The 21235-nt window shown below is 40.1% G+C and overlaps 1 protein-coding gene across 1 annotated transcript in view; it reads left to right on the forward strand.

The window, feature by feature from the left end:
* Window positions 1–2656: 2656 nt before the first annotated feature.
* Window positions 2657–21235, forward strand: part of LOC126375216 (uncharacterized) — a 29672-nt gene continuing 11093 nt past the window's right edge. Inside the window, exons 1-3 of the mRNA XM_050022113.1 lie at window positions 2657–2705; window positions 19989–20006; window positions 20551–20750. Coding sequence (XP_049878070.1) covers window positions 2657–2705; window positions 19989–20006; window positions 20551–20750 — 267 coding nt within the window. The remainder of the gene's footprint in view (window positions 2706–19988; window positions 20007–20550; window positions 20751–21235) is intronic.

Genomic DNA, 21235 nt, shown 5'->3' on the forward strand with positions numbered 1-21235 from the left:
TCAGGGGGATGATTCAGACCATGATTCTGAGTTGATATCAAGTGGAAATTCCTGTCGGAAAATGCATGAAAATTTTAAGTGTTTTTTTAAAATTATTTTCCGTTCCATACTCTTGCGATGCAAAATTCCACTTGATATCAACTCAGAAATATGACCTGAATCATTCCTGAAAGTTTTCGTTACGATGTCACTAACAGCCTGTATACTTATATTCAAAAATTGTGTCATACTTATACTAAACTATAAATAAGTAACTAAAAAGAAATGTCTAATACTTATGAAGGTGACTCCATGCATCCAAGAAGAGTTTACCGTTGGAGTCTGTTTGCAGATGATCTCCTTGCTTTCGATTTGATATGGCCGAAAGAAGGTATTAACACAGCATCACGCTTGTATCCCCGACGGGGTAGGCAGAGGTGTATAGCCACACCCCCTCCTCGTCAATAAACGGGCACAAGTGCTCGAAACTACGTGATATTAGTTACTAATGATCCAAACATGAATTCAAACTCGTAGTGGTTTAGAGCCCCATCTAGGATTCGAATACTTGACACTACAATGGTGCTAATTCCTGTAAATACCATCTAATTTTATTTTAAGTTATATCTGTCATTTTCTTATCCGCCGAAAAGGAAAGGGACGGGTAATCGACAAGCATAAAATTTATGGAACACACGTCAATTTTAAGCACAAATCTAAACCAACCGTCTAAAAATTTTACATCAGTCAATAATCCGACACGTTCATTTACTCATTCTTCCTAAAATTAAGAGCTGTGAATCATCCGTCCCTTTCCTTTTCGACGGATATGAAAATGACAGATATAACTTAAAATAAAATTAGACGGTGTCTCCAGGAATCGGGGCCATTAAGTTATGAGAGTCAAAATGGCGGATGTGACGTCATTCATCTCCCTAGCATTATTCCGTTTTTTTACAGCTTTAGGACAGTATCATTTAACGAACTTGGATATTAAACACTTTTTGTCAAACCTACTTACTTTCTGACTCCTTTTCAAAAATGGTACCTACTTTCCTCTCTGATGAAATATATCATTATCTCCCTAGCGTTATCCCGTTTTTCACGGAGTCCGCTTACCTAACCTGAAGATTTGACAGGTCCGGTTTTTTACAGAAACGACTGCCTGTCTGACCTACTAACCCGCGAAGGGAAAACCAGCCCAATATAGGTTAGGGCGCATACCTTCGAAAATGCGTTGCTCGGGAATGTGGGTTTCCTCACGATGTTTAAATTTCCTTTACCGCTGAGCACGTGTTAACCAAAAAAAAAAGTAAATATGACGGACTTTGGACTCCGATCCGCGGAGGTCCGTGTTGCTCTATGACTTTTGATGATGGGGTGATAACCTACCATTACTATCATCATTATTACCATTTGATGAGGATTATAATTTGCATAAAGCAAATTAATTTGCTATTTATCTATTGCAAATTTGACCTAAGACGGGGCGGTTAAAAAGGCTACACAAAGGCAATTCGTCTAAAAAAGCAATATTGCTATTTGACATTTGTTTGAATTGCGCACATACATTTATATGCGCAAATTTCAAATTGCAATATTGCTTTTTTACATAAATTGCTTCGATGTGGCCATTTTAAGCCCCCTGCTTGTGATTTCAGAAATAAATGAATTTTGTTATTTTATTTTATTCTTGAGACCGCAGTGATGAATTAATTAATAGTCCATACATACATACATAAACAGCCTATATACGTCCCACTGCTCGGCACAGGCCTCCCCTCAATCAACCGGAGGGGGTATGGAGCATACTCCACCACGCTGCTAATAGTCCATATTTTCGCTACATTAACTATCAGAGACATTGAAAACGTGTATATAGCATAACATACCATCACGCCTGTATACTCGAAGGGGTAGGCAGAGGTCTTCTTCTTGTCGTGTGGGTAGTGTGGGTGATGCGGTTGGTAATCCACCTCATCCTCCTCCACATTACATCAGTGAATAGTAACCGGGACCAACAGCTTAACGTGCCTTCCGAAGCACGGATCATCCTACAGTCGGACAATCAGGTGATCAGCCTGTAATATCCTGATCAAATATTTTTTTTGACGTGACTTATTGTAGATTTGGCGCAGATGGCATTAACTACTTGGCCGGACAAATGGGGAGCGCTGAAGGCTTACACCCGGAACAACGTTTAAGACAGGCCCAGTTGAGCGCGAACCTCGTCTGAGAGGAAAAATATTTGAAATAATTAATCGACCCTAGTGGTTACTGTGGCGTCCTCTAATAATAAATACCTTCTTTCTTTCTTTTTGGGGGAAAAATGGTCAACCACGCCGGCGGGATTCGTATGGGGTCCAAGACCAAACAAAGGTGAAGGCAAAGGTGTATAGTATGCGTACGCACTCGTCTCCAGGTACATTTTTGCACTCAGCCTAATAATGCGTTGTTATCTGGCAAACAAGCCTTATTGTCTTGCAAATTCCTGTTTTTATTTAGACAGTCTTGCACAAAACGATGACTGACATAAAATTAATAAATTACAATACAATATACATAATATTTTTATTAATGCGGAAACGTCACGACACTTGTGCCAACAACCGGGGCTTATTAGAGTCATATAAAAGATGGCGGGAAACATAGCAAAGGCAGAGTAACATCTAGCACCATGAAGCAAGCACTGTTGATCCTCCTGGCCACCGTCGCCGGCACATATGGTGAGCTTTCAATACCTGCTCTTCTACTTTATGCACTGACCAATGTCCGGGTAAGAGCCCTCAGCACTCCCCATTTGCCAAGTATAGATAATGCCATTTGCGGCAAATTTACAATAAGTCATGTCATAAAAATAAAATAAAAGAGGCTACGTCCTGTAATTTATCCCCCCCCCCCCATGCTCATCCCCTTTCTCCGTGAGCTATGGTCCGCGGATGTCCGTGTTGCTCTATGGCTATTAAAAATATTACCTAAATAAAACTATTTATTAACTAATGTTTTTTTTTTCATTTTTCAGCATCGGCGAGTCTGAAAGGTAAGAGGTTTCACGTCGATTTTTTTCCAATATCAACTAAAATGAATACGCACTGTTTGCACGCACTGCATAGCGCATGACGTCAGCAAGCGGGGCGCAGGAGCAAGCGCTCTATCGTTTGGGTTGTGAGGTGGAGTACCAACCTCATCGATCCTGGTGTCAGGGTCACTATTGAACCGCCAAGGACCCCTGACATGGCTCATGTAACGACTACTTACTTACGCCAGTAAGTAGTTACCGGGACCAACGGCTTAATGTGCCTTCCGAAGCACGGATCATCTTACTGTCAGATAATCAAGTGATCGGCCTGTAATGTCCTAACCAAACTAGGGACCACAAAGTCATTTTTTGTGATATGTACCCACCGAAAATCGAACTCGGGACCTACGCTGAACCACTGGACCACGGAGGTCGGAGCAAGCGCTGTTTCATTATTAAATACCTTCCAACTCCTCAGGAACTAATATTGTTATTTATTCGAATAGGCTAGTTTCCATCTCAATAAGGTAAACCAATAGAGGCGCAATACTCTTACTTCACAATGTTATTTCGATAGTTCCCTACTGACGAGTACACCAACAACATATTATACGTAATTATCAATGTTCTACTATGTTACTAAACGTCAAAACACGAAATCAATATGGAACTTGTTTGAAAAAGCACACTGTGACGTCATAGATAAAATATCGGACTTATTCATAAGTTAAATAGAAAAAAGAAAATATTTTTCGGCAGTTTATATCTGTCTTTATTTAGTACTTTTATCAGAATTTCATAATTTATACTTAATCTAGTGCGCTTCGGTGCGCCGTTGACGAAGCGCTTCATCAAGATGCCTCTGACGGTGACTGAGGCCAGTCAGACCTTCAATTGGACGGAGACCCCGCGCCCAGAGAACAGTCTGCTGCCCTCGCTCATCCTGTACTGCCACGAGTCCAGGAAGTCATGCGTGCTCTTTGACGACACCGGCTACATCGCCGGCTACCAGACAGCTGTGAGTAACATGCTACAACTGCCTATTGTACAATCACTTGCTTCCTTAAAGTACTTAACCACTGATCGAGTCTTCCCGGTCAAGTGGCGAATGCCATCCGAGTCCGAAGCAAAACTACAATAAGTTATGTCAAAACAAACATTATGGTATCGAGAAAATTGCTTATGTACTTATATCAATCACCACCTTAACAATTGGAAAGTAATTAAGTAAGTGATGAGATGATGCAAAAAAAATAATATCTCACAATGTTATTTCGATAGTTCCCTACTGACGAGTACACCAACAACATCTACGACTGGGAAGTGCAAGGTTTCACCAAGTGGACTCCCTCAGACGACGGCAAAGTTTACTACGCTACTCAGATCTACTTCGTATCAGAAGGTAAATAAGCTAAATAAACATCTATGTACTTATAAGGATATACTAATGAAGCACAAGCATTAGGCCGCCGGTCGCACTGTGGACACCCTTTCGTAGGAATTGCAACGTACATAAACGTAAGAAGACAGGGGAACGATCACAATTTTCTAAATGCTACAAGAGTGCGCACACTGGGTGCAAACTGCGAATTGGTCACCATAGACCTACGATGCAAATTCGTCCGAAAACGCTTTCAAAGTGCTGGTCGTCAAAATAGCACTTTGTAATCCACAAACCTTGTATTTCAGAATTCATGGCTAAGAGCAAAGAGGAACGTTACGCAGCTCGCGTCAGCAACAGCATCCTGCAGCTGGACGGCATCTGGGTGTCAGGCTTCAACGGCAAGCTTATGAAGATCTCTAAGACTTTCGAAGACATCAAGAGCACCCTCTTCACCAAACAGGCTTGCATTCCTGGCATGGGTAAGTGAAGTGACACCCATCGGATCAGATAACATTCCGATCCGAAGAGATAACCACCTTCAAATGTTGTTCTAAACAATTGTTTCCCGTCACTTGCCGAATCGTTCTAATAATGTTTAATGTTTCTTGCAGGTCGTCACTACTACTACAACATGTCAGAGAGCCTGGAGTGCTCAGCGGAGACGATGCTGCCGTGGTTCCCGCTGTTCCACGGGGGCAGGCTGGTGGCAGTTGGACTGGTCACCTACGGCCAGATGCCCGAGCAGAGCTACGACGTCTTCGAGAGACCGCCCAAGCTAGCTGTCAAGGTACACTACAGCATAAGCTAGTAGGTAGTTTAATTAATGTTTTTACGAAGGCTGTAGATATGTAATATTGTTTTTATGTTCGCAGGTCATCGTCCCCAAGGGTCCGCAGTGCTTGTACAATTTAGCAGACAACCCTGGGCTGGTGACGTCACACATCTACTTCGATGTCGACTCTCCTTCCCTCAACCTCAACTGCTTGTTTCAATAACTCTTGATTACAACGACCTTCAGCTACAGTCACCGGAATAAGACAATGAATAAAAGATCTTTACAAAGTTATTAGTATGTTTTTTTGTGAATTTCTCCACTTCCGTGAGTTGAATAGAAATTATTCTAAGTACCTATTCTACTCGTACATTGACATACAATAAGACGATATATAAGTTGTTTTATATTTATTTTATTAAAAAGGTACACAAACAGATTGCAAACAATACAATGATATAACTCGAACTGGTTTAGAACTAGTTTACAATCCAAAAAATAGTGTACACCGCATGACAAAATAGTAGAAAGTACAGAACTTAGGATATTAAAGCAATACATATTTAAACCAATTAATACATTAAAAACATCACCATAAGGACAAAACGACAATAGCTAAAGAAGCAAGTGAGACCACAATAATCGTTTAAATTTCGTAATATTACTACACATTACACTTACACACGTAAGTACACGTATTCTTCTTCTATCGTGTGAGTTGTGAGGTGGATTACCAACCCCATCAACCCCTGTGTCAGGGTTACTAATGAGCCGCCAAAGGCCCCTAACATGGTTCATGTAACGATTACTAACTTCCATCAGTAAGTAGTAACCGGGACCAACGGCTTAATGTGCCTTCCTAAGCACGGATCATCTTACACGTACTTATGGGATAAGTAGTGCGGCTCGATGGGTGGTGATGGAGCCCCGACGTGCTGGCAGAGTAGTATCAGGAGAGTAGGATGAGTAGTAATAGCGAAGGAAACAATAAACACCAACAGGAATACACAGTTTATTACTTAGCACTTCACAAACAAGAACTTAACGAAATTTCAAATGATTGACGGTAAGAAGGAAAGGCCAGTGCAGAGTTTGTACTCTGCTACAGTACAACGATTTATTTTCGTCATTGTTTCCGGTACATTCAGATATTTACCTTTTTTTTTTGACGTGACTTATTGTAGATTTGCCGCAGATGGCATTAACTACTTGGCCGGAAGCATTAACTACTTGGCCGGAAAGACATTTACCATGGAACTATAATAAGTAATTAGCTATAATACACCAATGCCATGGACTAACGCCGAAAGTAAGATGAAATGTAAGAAGTGCGATGATCCGTGCTTCGGAAGGCAGGCCCTTGGTCCGGTTACTACTCTCTGATATAAATACGTAGTCCTTACACGAATCATGTCAAGGGCCTTTGGCGGCTCAATAAAAACCCTGACACCAGGGTTGATGAGGTTCCATCCACTTCATAACTCAGACGATAGAAGAAGATAAAGTAACGCGATCGATGCTAAACTATCTCCAATAGGCTAGGCTAGGTTTTTACCGACTTCAAAAAAGGAGGAGGTTCTCTATTCGACCGTACATTTTTCGAATGAGACGATGATTATTATTAAGTATAAGTACAATTAAAACATACCTAGATAAGTTACTGTTAACATAATCTTAGATACCCACTCTTTGAAAAAATAATGAGTAACAAATAACCCTATGACAGAACAGGATGCCATGTAAGATATTGCTCCATATTTTTCTCCAGGCGTTTAACTCGCGGATGCGATTTTCTCCGAAAAAGCACAAAACTAGCAGCAATATTTTGTTGAATACTATTCTAAGTACATGTGTCGACACGCCTACGTTGATACTTTTTTGTGGATCAACCGGGCTTGCAATCTAAAAAACGGCCTCCGTGGTCCAGTGGTTGAGTGTTCTGCTCACGAACCGGAGGTCCCGGGCTCGAATCCCGGTGGGGAGAAATGACTTTGTGATCCCTAGTTTGGTTAGGACATTGCAGGCACCTGATTGTCCAGAAGTAAGATGATCCGTGCTTCGGAAGGCACGTTAAGTCGTTGGTCCCGGTTACTACTTACTGATGTAAGTATGTAGTCGTTACCTGGGTCATGTCAGGGGCCTTTGGCGGCTCAATAATAACCCTGACACCAGGGTTGATGAGGTTGGTCATCCACCTCACGACCCACACGATAGAAGAAGAGTCTAAAAAAGGACCTCCGAGGACGGAGATTTGCCAGTGACGAGGAAATGAAGGCGGCCGTAAACGAACATTTTGAAGACAAAGACAGCGAATATTTTTTGACCGGGTTAAAAGCGCTGCATGCATGGGGAAGGCAAGAGGGAAACCACTGCCCTATTTTTCTCTAGAAAAGTAGCATGGTAAATGCTGCACCGACAAGAGCGTGGCTCTTAAATTAATGATGATGGATGAAAAGCGCTTCAAATAATAAATGTAAGAAGAAGAATAGGGCAACAAGGTGTGTAGAGAATGTAATAAAATAGAATAATTATATCGTCAGAATCGATAAAATGACAAAATTTTATCACGTGCGCATGTTAGCCCTATTGCTGTCTTCCCGGTTGTATAGGGCGGTAACTTTGATCGTTTTTAGGTTTAGAAAAAAAAAAACAAAACAAAAAGAAAACCAAGATCAAAAATTGTTAACAAAAAAGGGAAACAAACCAAAATCATAAAAATCAAAGTACCTAAGTATCCTAAATGTGACGCAAACGTAAATAACACGTAGTGTCATGAGCATTATGTACCTATACACTTTGGTACCATTAACTTTTTTGACAAATTGAACTGTAAGTCTCACTAAATGTCAAATATGTTAGTGCGACAGGGTCCTAAAGTGGGTACATCATATTGATCATGACTGTACGCAGTGTAAATGTAAGGGAACCTAGCCCGGAAAGTGTCTCATTGCGTCTACACTGATGTGAAAAGCTGTAATTGCTCATGGCGACGTTAAATATTGCCGTTAGTAAGCAGATGAGGGGACCACTGAAGGTTTTAAAGGACACGATTTGTTATTAAAATAGTAATTCGACGTAGAACTTTCCAGGCTACGTTTTCCAAAAACAATATAGATGGCGCTGTACAGATTTTCCTTCGTTAACCTCCTAATTTCATGGATAACGGTCATAACCCAAAAACAAAGACAAAAGTGCATCTTTTATAAGTATGAGGACCTTTTTTATTACACCCAGGCACAATTACATCTTTTACCCGTTATTATGCTATTTGATGAAAATAAAGAGAAGCAATATAGCGACATAATTTTACTTATACATAATGTGATTCAAATATCAAGGAACTATTATTTTTATATATGCTTCTGCCATTACATTGTAGTTTGGAATAATTATGTACTTACCCGAGTAATGAGATAATTCGAATTCAAAAATATATTATCTTTATTCAGTAGGTAACATAGTTACACTTTGAATCGTCATTTTTTTCATAACGAACGTCTCATCCGCCTAAATCTACTGCAGTTTCTCACAACCTGTATAGCCGGGGAAAAGAAGCTGCAAGAAAAACCTCGGCACAGGGCCCTAGACGTCCTTTAAAAAACATAAAATATTATTATACAATTGAGTAATTTAGCTGCCTAATGACAGTTCTCAGACAGTTAATCCCATGCATTCATATTATTATCTTCTAAATAATCACTAACCTTATAATAACCTTTTTTTTATGTTTAACTACTGTCTGAAAACAGTTGAAAGGCAAATTCTGAATGTCAATGGGAATCTTATTGTAAAAACGTATGTATACATTGGCCCTTAAAAGATTTAAGTAGTGATTTTATGTAATCGACTGACTTGTAAAGCAAGTTTATTTTTATTCCGGGTATTAACAATGTGCCGATCGCTATTTTTTGCAAACAATCCTATAATAATATGTTTTTTTACATATTATATTAAGTTTTCAAAGATATATTGTGATGCCAAAGTTAAAATACTTACTAAGTAATTTCTTTAAATTTATAACGTCCCCACTGCTGGGGCATGGGCCTTCCCTATGGATGGATAGGGAGATCGGGCCTTAATCCATCACGCGGGCCCAGTGCGGATTGATGGTTATTAACGACTGCTAATGCAGTCGGGACCAACGGCTTAACGTGCCTTCCGAAGCACGGAGGAGCTCGAGATGAAACTTTTTTTTGTGGTCACCCATCCTATGACCGGCCTTTGCGAAAGTTGCTTAACTTCAACAATCGCAGACTGAGCGCGTTTACCGCTGCGCCATCGAGCTCCTCAATATAATTAGTAATTATAAGAGAATAGGGTAATGGTTAAGTTTTACTAAGACATTTAATGAACTTTACATTCGATAAGCTAGTCTGTCATTCCATTAAAATGAAAATAAGGTTAGGTGCGAAGGAAGAAGATCAAAGTTGGATGTATTAATCTTCTTCTATTGTGTGGGTCGTGAGGTGGATTATCAATCCCATGAACCCTTGTGTCAAGGTTTCTATTGAACCGCCATAGGCCATGACATGACTCATGTAACGACTACGTACTTACATCAGTAAGTGGTCACCGGGACCAACGGATTAACGTGCCTTCCGAAGCACGGATCATCTTACTTTTGGACAATCAGGTGATCAGCCTGTAATGTCCTAACCAAACTGGGGATTACATTTACCTAAACTGAAAATTTGACAGGTCCGGTTTTTTACAGAAGAGACTGCTTGTCTGACCTTCCAACCCGCGAAGGAAAAACCAGCCCAATACAGGTTAGGGCACATGTATACTTTCGAAAATGCATTGCTCGGGAATGTGGGTTTCCTCACGATGTTTTCCTTTACCGCTGAGCACGTGATAATAAAAAAAAAACGCTAATAGAATAAATTAGGTAAATATGACGTTCTTTGGACTCCGGTCCGCGGAGGTCCGTGTTGCTCTATGACTTTTGATGATGGGGTGGTAACCTACCATTACTATCATCATTATTACCATTTGAGCCGTTGGTCCCGGTTACTACTTACTGATGTAAGTAAGTAGTTACATGACCCATGTCAGGGGCCTTTGGCGGCTCAATAGTAACCCTGACACCAGGGTTGATGAGGTTGGTAATTCACCTCACAACCCACCCGATAGAAGAGAAGAAGAAGACCATTTGATGAGGATTATAATTTGCATAAGTTCCTATTTACCTATTGCATATTAGACCTAAGACATACCTATTTAACCCCTTTAGCAAGGCGACAGAAAAGTTCCGGTACATTCCCAATACAAGTATTCGGATTACTTGTTAACTGGAAAGTCCTTTCCACGAATATCGGGGCGGTTAAAAAGGCACATGTATACTCCCCACAATAGTACATCACCAAGGCTATTTATCTAAAAAAGCAATATTGCTATTTGACATTTGTTTGCATTGCGCTTTTTTCGATGAATTGCTTCGATGTGGCCTTTTTAACCCCCCTGCTTGTAGTTTTAGAAATAAACGAATTTTGTTATTTTTTTTATTCTTAAGACCTCAGTGATGAATTAATAATGCATATTTTCGCTACATTTACTATCAGAGACAATGTAAATGAGTATGTATCGTAACATATCATCACACCTGTATTTTCGAAGGGATAGGCAGAGGTCTTCTTCTTATCGTGTGGTATAAAATGTGAGTGATGCGGTTGGTAATCCACCTCATCCTCCTCCAAATACTTACATCAGTAAATAGTAACCGGGACCAACAGCTTAACGTGCCTTCCGAAGCACGGATCATCTTACAGTCACAATCAGGTGATCAGCCTGTAATGTCCTGACTAAACATTTATTTTTTTGACGTAACTTATACAGTCTTGCACAAGACGATGACTGACATAAAATTAATAAATAATACAATACCATAATATTTTTTTATTAATGCGGAAACGTACGACACTTGTGTCAACAATCGGGGCTTATTCATATAAAAGATGGCGGGAAACAGAGCAAAGGCAAAGGCTTTTTAGAACTTTTTAAAAGAAAAATAAACACTTGACCTAATAGAAGAGTGATATAAAAGATGTTCGTTAACAGAGCAAGGCATAGTGACATCAAGCACCATGAAGCAAGCACTGTTGATCCTCCTGGCCACCGCCGCAGGCGCATGTGGTGAGCTTTCAATACCTACTCTTCCACCTTATGCACTGTAATTTATTCCCCTCCCCGTACTCATCCCCTTTCTCCGTGAGCTATGGTCCGCGTAGGTCCGTGTTGCTCTATGGCTATTAAGAATATTACCTAAATAAAACTATTTATTAACTAATGTTTTCTTTTTCAACTTTTCAGCATCGGCGAGTCTGAAAGGTAAGAAGTTTCACGTCGACTTTTTTCCAATATCAACTAAAATAAATACGCACTGTTTGCACGCACCGGAAGGCACGTTAAGCCGTTAGTCCCGGTTACTACTTACTCATGTAAGTATGTAGTCGTTACATGAATCATTTCAGGGGCCTTTCGCGGCTCAAAAATAACCCTGACTCCAGGGTTGATAAGGCTGGTATTCCACCTCACAATCCACACGATAAGAAGAAGGAGAATGTACTTTCCTAATCTACTTTTTTACTAAAGGCAAAAACACGAGATTAATATTATTATTATGAAACTTGTATGAAAAAGCACACTGTGACAAAATATCGGACTTATTCAAAAATAAGTTAAATAGAAAAAAGAAAATTATTTTCCTCAGTTTATATCTGTCTTTATTTAGTAATCAGAATTTCATAATTTATCTTAGACTTAGGATACTGCACTACCTAATTACGCGCTATATTGTAATATCGTTTATCTAGTGCGCTTCGGGATTTCATTAACGGACAACTTCATCGAGATGCCTCTGACGGTGACTGAGGCCAGTCAGACCTTCAACTGGACGGAGACCCCGCGCCCAGAGAACAGCCTGCTGCCCTCGCTCATCCTGTACTGCCACGAGTCCAGGAAGTCCTGCGTGCTCTTTGACGACACCGGCTACATCGCCGGCTACCAGACAGCTGTGAGTAACATGCTACACCTGCCTATTGTACAATCACTTGCTTCCTTAAAGTACTTAACCACTGATCGAGTCTTCCCGGTCAAGTGGCGAATGCCATCCGAGTCCGAGGCAAATCTACAATAAGGTATGTCAAAACAAACTTATATCATATCGAGAAAATTGCTTATGTATATAATTCCCGCCGCATTCATCATTTAGCCGTTGGTCCCGGTTACTACTTACTGATTTAACACTTTCAAGGACAGAACGTCTAATGACGTTCCGATTCCAAGGTGTCATACTATCTATTATAAACCATCAATGACCCATAGTCTCTGCCCGTGAAAGGGTTAAGTACACGTAGTCGTTACATGAGCCATGTCAGTGGCCTATGGCGGCTCAATAATAACCCTGACACCAGGGTTGATGGGGTTGGTAATCCACCTCACAACCCACACGATAGAAGAAGATCATTCCCCATCTTAACAATTAGAGAGTAATTCAGTGGTGAGATGATGCAATAAAATTAATATCTCACAATGTAATTTCGATAGTTCCCTACTGACGAGTACACCAACAGCATCTACGACTGGGAAGTGCAAGGTTTCACCAAGTGGACTCCCTCAGATGACGGCACAGTTTACTACGCTACTCAGATCTACTTCGTATCAGAAGGTAAATAATCTACATAAACATCTCTGTAAGTCATCATCATCATCAGCCCATTAACGTCCCCACTGCTGGGGCACGGGCCTTCCCTATGGATGGATAGGGAGATTGGGCCTTAAACCATCACGCGGGCCCAGTGCGGATTGGTGGTTATCAACGACTGCTAATGCAGCCGGGACTAACGGCTTAACGTGCCTTCCGAAGCACGGAGGAGCTCGAGATGAAAACTTTTTTTTTTGTGGTCACCCATTCTATGTAAGTACTTATAAATAAATAAATAAATATAAGGACACACTGATGAAGCACAAGGCCGCCGGTCGCTCTGTTTCGTAGGATATGCATCGTACATAAACGTACGAACACAGAGGAACGATCCTAATTTTTGAAATGCTACAAGAATGCGCACACTGGGTGCATACTGCAAATTGTTCATCATAGACCATTAGCACTACGTAGGTATCTACGATGCAAATTCGTACGGAAACCGTTCAAAGTGCTTCCAACCGTCTTTAAATAGCACCTTGTAACCCACAAACCTTGTATTTCAGAATTTCTGGCTACGAGCCAGGAGGAACGTTACGCAGCTCGCAGCAGCGACAGCATCCTGCAGCTGGACGGCATCTGGGTGTCAGGCTTCAACGGCGAGCTTATGAATATCTCCAAGACCTTTGAAGACATCACGAGCACCCTCTTCACCGAACAGGCTTGCATTGCTGGCATGGGTAAGTGAAGTGACGGCTGTCACTCTCTCAATCGGACCAGATAACAATCCGATCCGAAGAGATAACCACCTTCAAATGTTGTTCTAAACAATTGTTTTCCGTCACTTGCCGATTCGTTCCAATAATGTTCAATGTTTCTTGCAGGTCTTCACTACTACTACAACATGTCAGAGAGCCTGGAGTGCTCGGCGGAGACGTTGCTGCCGTGGTTCCCGCTGTTCCACGGGGGCAAGCTGGTGGCAGTCGGACTGGTCAGCTACGGCCAGATTCCCGAGCAGAGCTACGATGTCTTCGAGAGACCGACCACGCTAGTTGTGGAGGTACACTACGTTTTTGTCAAGCTAGTAGCTAGTTAAATGAAAATGTTTACAAAGTTTGTAGGTATATAATATTGTTTTTATGTTCGCAGGCCATCGTCCCCAGCGGTCCGCAGTGCTTGTACAATTTGGCAGACAACCCTGGGCTGGTGACGTCCCACATCTACTTCGATGTCGACTCTCCTTTCGTCGACCTCACCTGCACCTCTTGATCTTACAACCTTCAGCTTACAGTCACCTGAAGAAGACAATTAATAAAAGATCTTTATCAAGTTATTAGTATGCTTTTTGGGATTTCCTGAGTTGAATAGAATTATTCTAAGTGTTGTACATTGACATAGAATAAAAAGATTCTCCTCTTTTATAACTTATTTATTTTATTAGAAAGGTACACAGACAGATTGTAAACAATACATATGATATAACTCGAACAGGTTTAAAACTAGTTTACAATCCAAAAAATAGTGTACATAGCATGACAATATAGTAGAAAAGGACAGAACTTAGGATTGAACAATACATACTTAAACCAATTAATAGATTAAAAACATCACCACAAGGACAAAATAGAAATAAACAAGATAGCTAAAGAAGCAAGTGAGACCATAATAATCGTTTAAATATCGTAATATTACTACACACTACACTTTCACACGTACACGTAAGTACGGGATAAGTACGGTCACGTGTACTAATATGTATACACTATTAAACCATGTCACATTATCTTTTGACAAATTAAACAGTAAGTCTCATTAAATGTCAAACATGATAGTGCGACAGGGTTCTAAAGTGGGTACATGATATTGCTCATGACTAATGTACCTACCTAATTAGATTCACCTAAGAATAGGGTAGGGCAACAAGGTGTGTAGGGAATGTAAAAGTATTTTTTTTTAATAGTTCATACATCACATCATAAGTTCATACATCGCTTAGTTCCCGTTGGAGTAGTCAGAGACCACGGAATTACACTTTCGCTTCTTCTACTCTCATCAAAAATTTCATAGATGCTCGCCGGTTTAGAGTAAGTACTCTTGACCTGGCCTTTCTTTAAAACTTCTTGTATCTGATCACGGTATTTCCGGCCAAGTAGTTAATGCCATCTGCGGCAAATCTACTTACAATAAGTCACGTCAAAAAAAAAATGATAACCGTATTTACACCTTGGCCTTCCTCTTCCAACACGATAGGGTTAGGGTAGGGTTAGGGGGGTGGGGTTAAGAGGGGTGCTAAATGAGTGATAACTTACACCAGTAAGTACCTTTCTTCTTTCGTCTTCTTAAGTCCTTTTCGTAAGTCTACTTTCATTCGCTCTCTCTACATGTCCGAACCATCCCTTTCTCAATTCTGGGCCCTACATTTTCTTTCACACATTCGACACGCACACACACTCGACATTTCACACGTTCCTATGTACGTACGGTCACGAGTACGACAAAATACGGCGAAATAAAAAGGGTCATCATTTATGCTCAAAAACAAAGATGAAAGTTGCATAATATATATCTATTGTCCATGAAATCAGAACGTTAAACAAAGAAAAAACTCTGCAGCGCCATCTATATAGATTTTTAGAAACGTAGCCTGGAAAGTCCCTCATTAATTCGATAATGTTCCCAAAGTGGAAACATTCCTGGCAACGGCAGCAAAAAATACAAAAGTTATTTAAAAAGAGCTTTACTCGTAACACCTAGCCATTAGGCAGAATAGAAAGAACAATTTGAAAAAAGAAAGCCGGTTTGGTGCTACTAATCGGAAGCCGTCTTTGTACAGAATCAGAAAAGTACTTAAATACTTTAAATTCATTTTTCGTTCGAATAAAAATTCAAACATTTTCTTTTGTATTGATCGAAATATTTATATGCGCCATACAAGATAATTCCGATTTTAAATTATATAAAAAACCACCTGTACAAAAGAAAATATCAAAATCGAACTTGTCTCTCGCAAATTAGAAGTTAGGAAGCTCCGGGTGAGCCGTGGTAGCCCAGTTGGTAGAACGCTATTGCCTCTCACTTTGAGGTCACAGGTTCGAATCCAGCACAGGCCTAAATCAATGATTGTTGAATTTGTTTTCGAATTCATGTTTGGATCATAAATAATTATCACGTGCTCAGCGGTGAAGGAAAACATCATGAGGAAACCCACTTTCCCGAGAAATGTACTTTTCGGAGGTATGTAACCTAATCTGTATTGGGCTGGTTTTCCCTTCGCGGGTTGGAAGGTCAAACAGGCAGTCGCTTCTGTAAATGACCGGAACTGTCAATTCGTCAGGTTAGGTAAGCGGACTTTGAGAAAAACGGGATAATGCTAGGGAGATAATGATTAATTTATTATAAGTAAGTACTTATTTTTTTTATTAAGTATGGTATTTTTGCCGACCAGCGACCCGTGGCGTATCAAGGGATAGGTGGTGCTGTGCAATAGAAAACTACTTACTTAAAAAGACCTTCACCTTTCGGTTGGTTGGAAGAAATTAAAACGGGGTTACAATATGTATAATTAGTCATCATCATCATCATCAGCCCATTAACGTCCCCACTGCTGGGGCATGGGCCTTCCCTATGGATGGATAGGGAGATCGGGCCTTAATCCATCACGCGGGCCCAGTGCGGATTGATGGTTATTAACGACTGCTAATGCAGTCGGGACCAACGGCTTAACGTGCCTTCCGAAGCACGGAGGAGCTCGAGATGAAACTTTTTTTTGTGGTCACCCATCCTATGACCGGCCTTTGCGAAAGTTGCTTAAGTTGAGCGCGTTTACCGCTGCGCCATCGAGCTCCTCAATATAATTAGTAATATAAGAGAATAGGATAATGGTTAAGTTTTTCTAAGACATTTTAATGAACTTTACATTCGATAGGCTAGTCTGTCATTCCAATAAAATGAAAAAGAACTTGATGTTAGGTGTTAAGGAAGAAGATCAAGGTTGGATGTATTAATCTTCTTCTATCGTGTGGGTCGTGAGGTGGATTACCAACCCCATCAACCCTTGTGTCAAGGTTACTATTGAACCGCCATAGGCCCTTGACATGACTCATGTAACGACTACGTACTTACATCAGTAAGTGGTCACCGGGACCAACGGATTAACGTGCCTTCCGAAGCACGGATCATCTTACTTTTGGACAATCAGGTGATCAGCCTGTAATGTCCTAACCAAACTGGGGATTACATTTACCTAAACTGAAAATTTGACAGGTCCGGTTTTTTACAGAAGAGACTGCTTGTCTGACCTTCCAACCTTGAGGGGAGGCCTGTGCCCAGCAGTGGGACGTATATAGGCTATTTATGTATGTATGTTTTGTTATGTATGTTTTCCTTCACCGCAGAGCACGTGATAATCATTTATGATCCAAACATGAATTTGAAAACAATTTCGACAATCATTGGTTTAGGCCTGTGCTGGATTCGAACCTGCGACCTCAAAGTGAGAGGCAAGCGTTCTCCCAGCTGGGCTACCACGGTTTCATCACTGGAAGTACTGGCACTGAGAATATCGTATTACGAAGAGCGCAGTGCAGTGCACGTCCTTGTTTGATTTGCCGCGCTCACTGCTGTAAAATATTATGTTATAATAATTGCATCGTTACAAGTGTCTCCAATACACGAGCGAACTACCCGTGTAAAACACCGCATTTGTAAACAATAATTATAATACAAACACGTGTAAAAAAAGTACAATAATTACATTATAATTTTATGTAAAAAACCTAAAAGAATCAACAATTTTTAAATAGGTAATGTGTTATCGGTAATAATTAGACAATTTTGTACAAAAGGGTAATAATAAAAAGGCTAAATAAATTATAATACTTAAGTATAAGAACTTTTTAAAAGAAAAATAAACACTTGAGCTAATAGAAGAGTGATATAAAAGATGTCCGTTAACAGAGCAAGGCAGAGTTACATCAAGCACCATGAAGCAAGCACTGTTGATCCTCCTGGCCACCGTCGCCGGCACATATGGTGAGCTTTCAATAGTGTCCGAGTACCGGATAGCTGGTATAATTACCACATCCAACGGCCTCCGTGGTCCAGTGGTTGAGCGTTGGGCTCACGATCTGGAAGACCCGGGTTCGAATCCCGGTGGGGACATATCACAAAAAACACTTTGTGATCTCTAGTTTGGTTAGGACATTACAGGCTGATCACCTGATTGTCCATAAAGTAAGACGATCCGTGCTTCGGAAGGCACGTTAAGCCGTTGGTCCCGGTTACTACTTTGACGTAAGTAAGAAGTTGTTACATGAGCCATGTCAGGGGCCTTTGGCGGCTCAATAATAACCCTGACACCAGGTTTGGGTTGGTAATTCACCTCACAACCTCACGATAGAAAAAGATTAATACATCCAACTATGATCTTCTTCTTTCGCACCTAACCTTATCAAGTTCTTTTTCATTTTAATGGAATGACAGACTAGCTTGTAAAGTCGATATGAAAAGCTTATCGAATGTAAAGTTCATTGCATAATATACTTAATAGTAAAATGTCTTAGTAAAACTTAACCATTATCCATTCTCTTATATTACCAATTATACATGTAATCCCGACACAAGGATTGACGTGTGCGTCAAGCTAGCGGCCTCAAAAAAAAAATGGGCACGAAAAAATAATTTGACCATACCAAAAAATAGTACTCTTATTGAAAAAAATAGTACCTGTTGTAAAAAAATTAGTACCATCACGGTTCTGGATTTATAGCCATGTTTTATTGCACTTGCTAGCTTGACGGTGAGCGAAATTTGGCGAGAGTTAACGACAAGGTCTTTCGCTTTGATTTAAACGCCAAAAAATAGTACCGAAATAGTACTCACCCCCTGCAAAATACCGAAAGTAGTACTTCAACGGTTCCAAAGTTATAAAGGCAGTTCTTTGATCCCGCTAGCTTGACGTTTTGAAAATACCTATTATCTGGGGAACGCTTGCATACTTCAGTTTGTAACTAATGTCAATAAACTCGTATGAAATAGTACTCCCTACCATCATAATTTGGACCTGATTCTCTTTGTAGAAATATGTCAAAAAGTCATTATAACCTATGTCATACATTTATCAAGACAAGTACAGTCGCGAACAAAATTATTACACATGGTCAAGAATGTTGTCAGATTTTAGTATTTTTCCCCATTTTTGGGTAAAAATTGGTGAAGTGCCAGGGTTGTCAGATGAAAGTAATATCATTGTTGAAACTCTTTTGAGTTATTCTACAAATACTGCAAATTGTTTATTAACAAACACTTCGATCCGTAACAAATTCAACATGAAGGTATAAATTATAAAATAAAACAGCAGATTAAAAATGTATTATGATGTATTAAAATCACAGATTGTTTTCGATAAGAACTAGACCCATGCAGCCATTTTCTATTAAAATTAGTGCATATGGGTGTATGCAATAGGAATTTTTTGTAATAGCAGCACTCTGAAGTGCAAAGAAATGGTAGGGTAGACCTCCAAAATGGCAATACTTACGAATAAATTGTGAGGTTATGTAATTGTCTACGTGACTGTATCAACAACAAATGTATGGCATAGGTTATGATGATTTTTTAACATTTCTACAAAGAGAATCGGATTAAAATTATGATGGTAGGGAGTACTATTTCATACGAGTTTATTGACATTAGTTACATACTGAAGTATGCAAGCGTTTCCCAGATAATAGGTATTTTCAAAACGTCAAGCTAGCGGGATCAAAGAACTGCCTTTATAACTTTGGAACCGTTGAAGTACTACTTTCGGTATTTTGCAGGGGGTGAGTACTATTTCGGTACTATTTTTTGGCGTTTAAATCAAAGCGAAAGACCTTGTCGTTAACTCTCGCCAAATTTCGCTCACCGTCAAGCTAGCAAGTGCAATAAAACATGGCTATAAATCCAGAACCGTGATGGTACTATTTTTTTTACAACAGGTACTATTTTTTTCAATAAGAGTACTATTTTTTGGTATGGTCAAATTATTTTTTCGTGCCCATTTTTTTTTTGAGGCCGCTAGCTTGACGCACACGGATTGACGAGGTTGGTAATCCACCTGACAATCTACACAATAGAAGTCTATACATGTGCGTACCTACCTACTATGTACTTAAATAAACTTTTAATTAATAATCTTCTTTCAACTTTTCAGCTGCGGCGAGTCTGAAAGGTAAGAGTTATTCGGCACTCCATCCAGTAAGAGACATTCAGTTCTAAAATCGAAATCAATTTAAATAAGTATATAGAGGTGTTAGTGACATCGTAACGAATACTGACGGGGATGATGCAGACTATGATTCTGAGTCGATATCAAGTGGAATTTCCTGTCAGAAAAATCTGCTATAGTTTGCAGTAACTGTCAGTACTATTCAGAGGCGGAGGACAGGAGTCCTAGTATGACTTTGTAATATACTACTCTGCCATCCCACTTGCGTCAGACAGAATACTGCCGTGTGGAAGGCAAGAGGGAAACCATTGCCCTATTTTTGCCTAAAAAGTAGCATGGAAAATGCTGCACCGACAAGAGCGTGGCTCTTAAATTGATGGTGATGATGATGAGTCTTGAGAAGGAAAATTTCACTTAATATCAACTCAGAATCATGGTCTGCATCATCCCTCAAAGTTTTCGTTAGGATGTCACTAACAGCCTGTATATACCTATATATATTATAATATCCTGCATTCGATATACGTATTTCAAAACGTTTATTCAGTACGCGCCGGAGATCTCTCCTCGGCGAATTACCACATACCGATGCCGCTGACGGTCGCTGAAGCTCTGGCTCAGAGCTGGACCCTGACCTCTCGTCCAGAGAACAGCCTGCTGCCCTCTCTCATCCTGTACTGCCACGAGTCCAGGAAGGCCTGCGTGCTCTATGACGACACCGAGAACATCGCTGGATATCAAGAAGCTGTGAGTACATGACATACTTAGGATAATAGAAGATTGAACATAAACTCACGAGGCACTACTACATTCCCAATGGTGCTAATTCCTGTAAATACCATCTAATTTTATTTTAAGTTATATCTGTCATTTTCTTATCCGCCGAAAAGGAAAGGGACGGGTAATTGACAAGCATAAAATTTATGGAACACACGTCAATTTTAAGCACAAATCTAAACCAACCGTCTAAAAATTTTACATCAGTCAATAACCCGACACATTCATTTACTCATTCTTCCTAAAATTAAGAGCTGTGACTCATCCGTCCCTTTCCTTTTCGACGGATATGAAAATGACGGATATAACTTAAAATAAAATTAGGCGGTGTCTGCAGGAATCGGGGCCAATGAATGACTTTCCAATCGACGTTCTCCAAACACACGATAGATGGCTCTTCCACACATTATTATTCTGATCAAAATAAAGAGAAGCAATATAGGTAGAAACATCAT

This window comes from Pectinophora gossypiella, chromosome 18 (assembly GCF_024362695.1).
Source record: "Pectinophora gossypiella chromosome 18, ilPecGoss1.1, whole genome shotgun sequence".
Taxonomy (NCBI): Eukaryota; Metazoa; Arthropoda; class Insecta; order Lepidoptera; family Gelechiidae; genus Pectinophora; species Pectinophora gossypiella.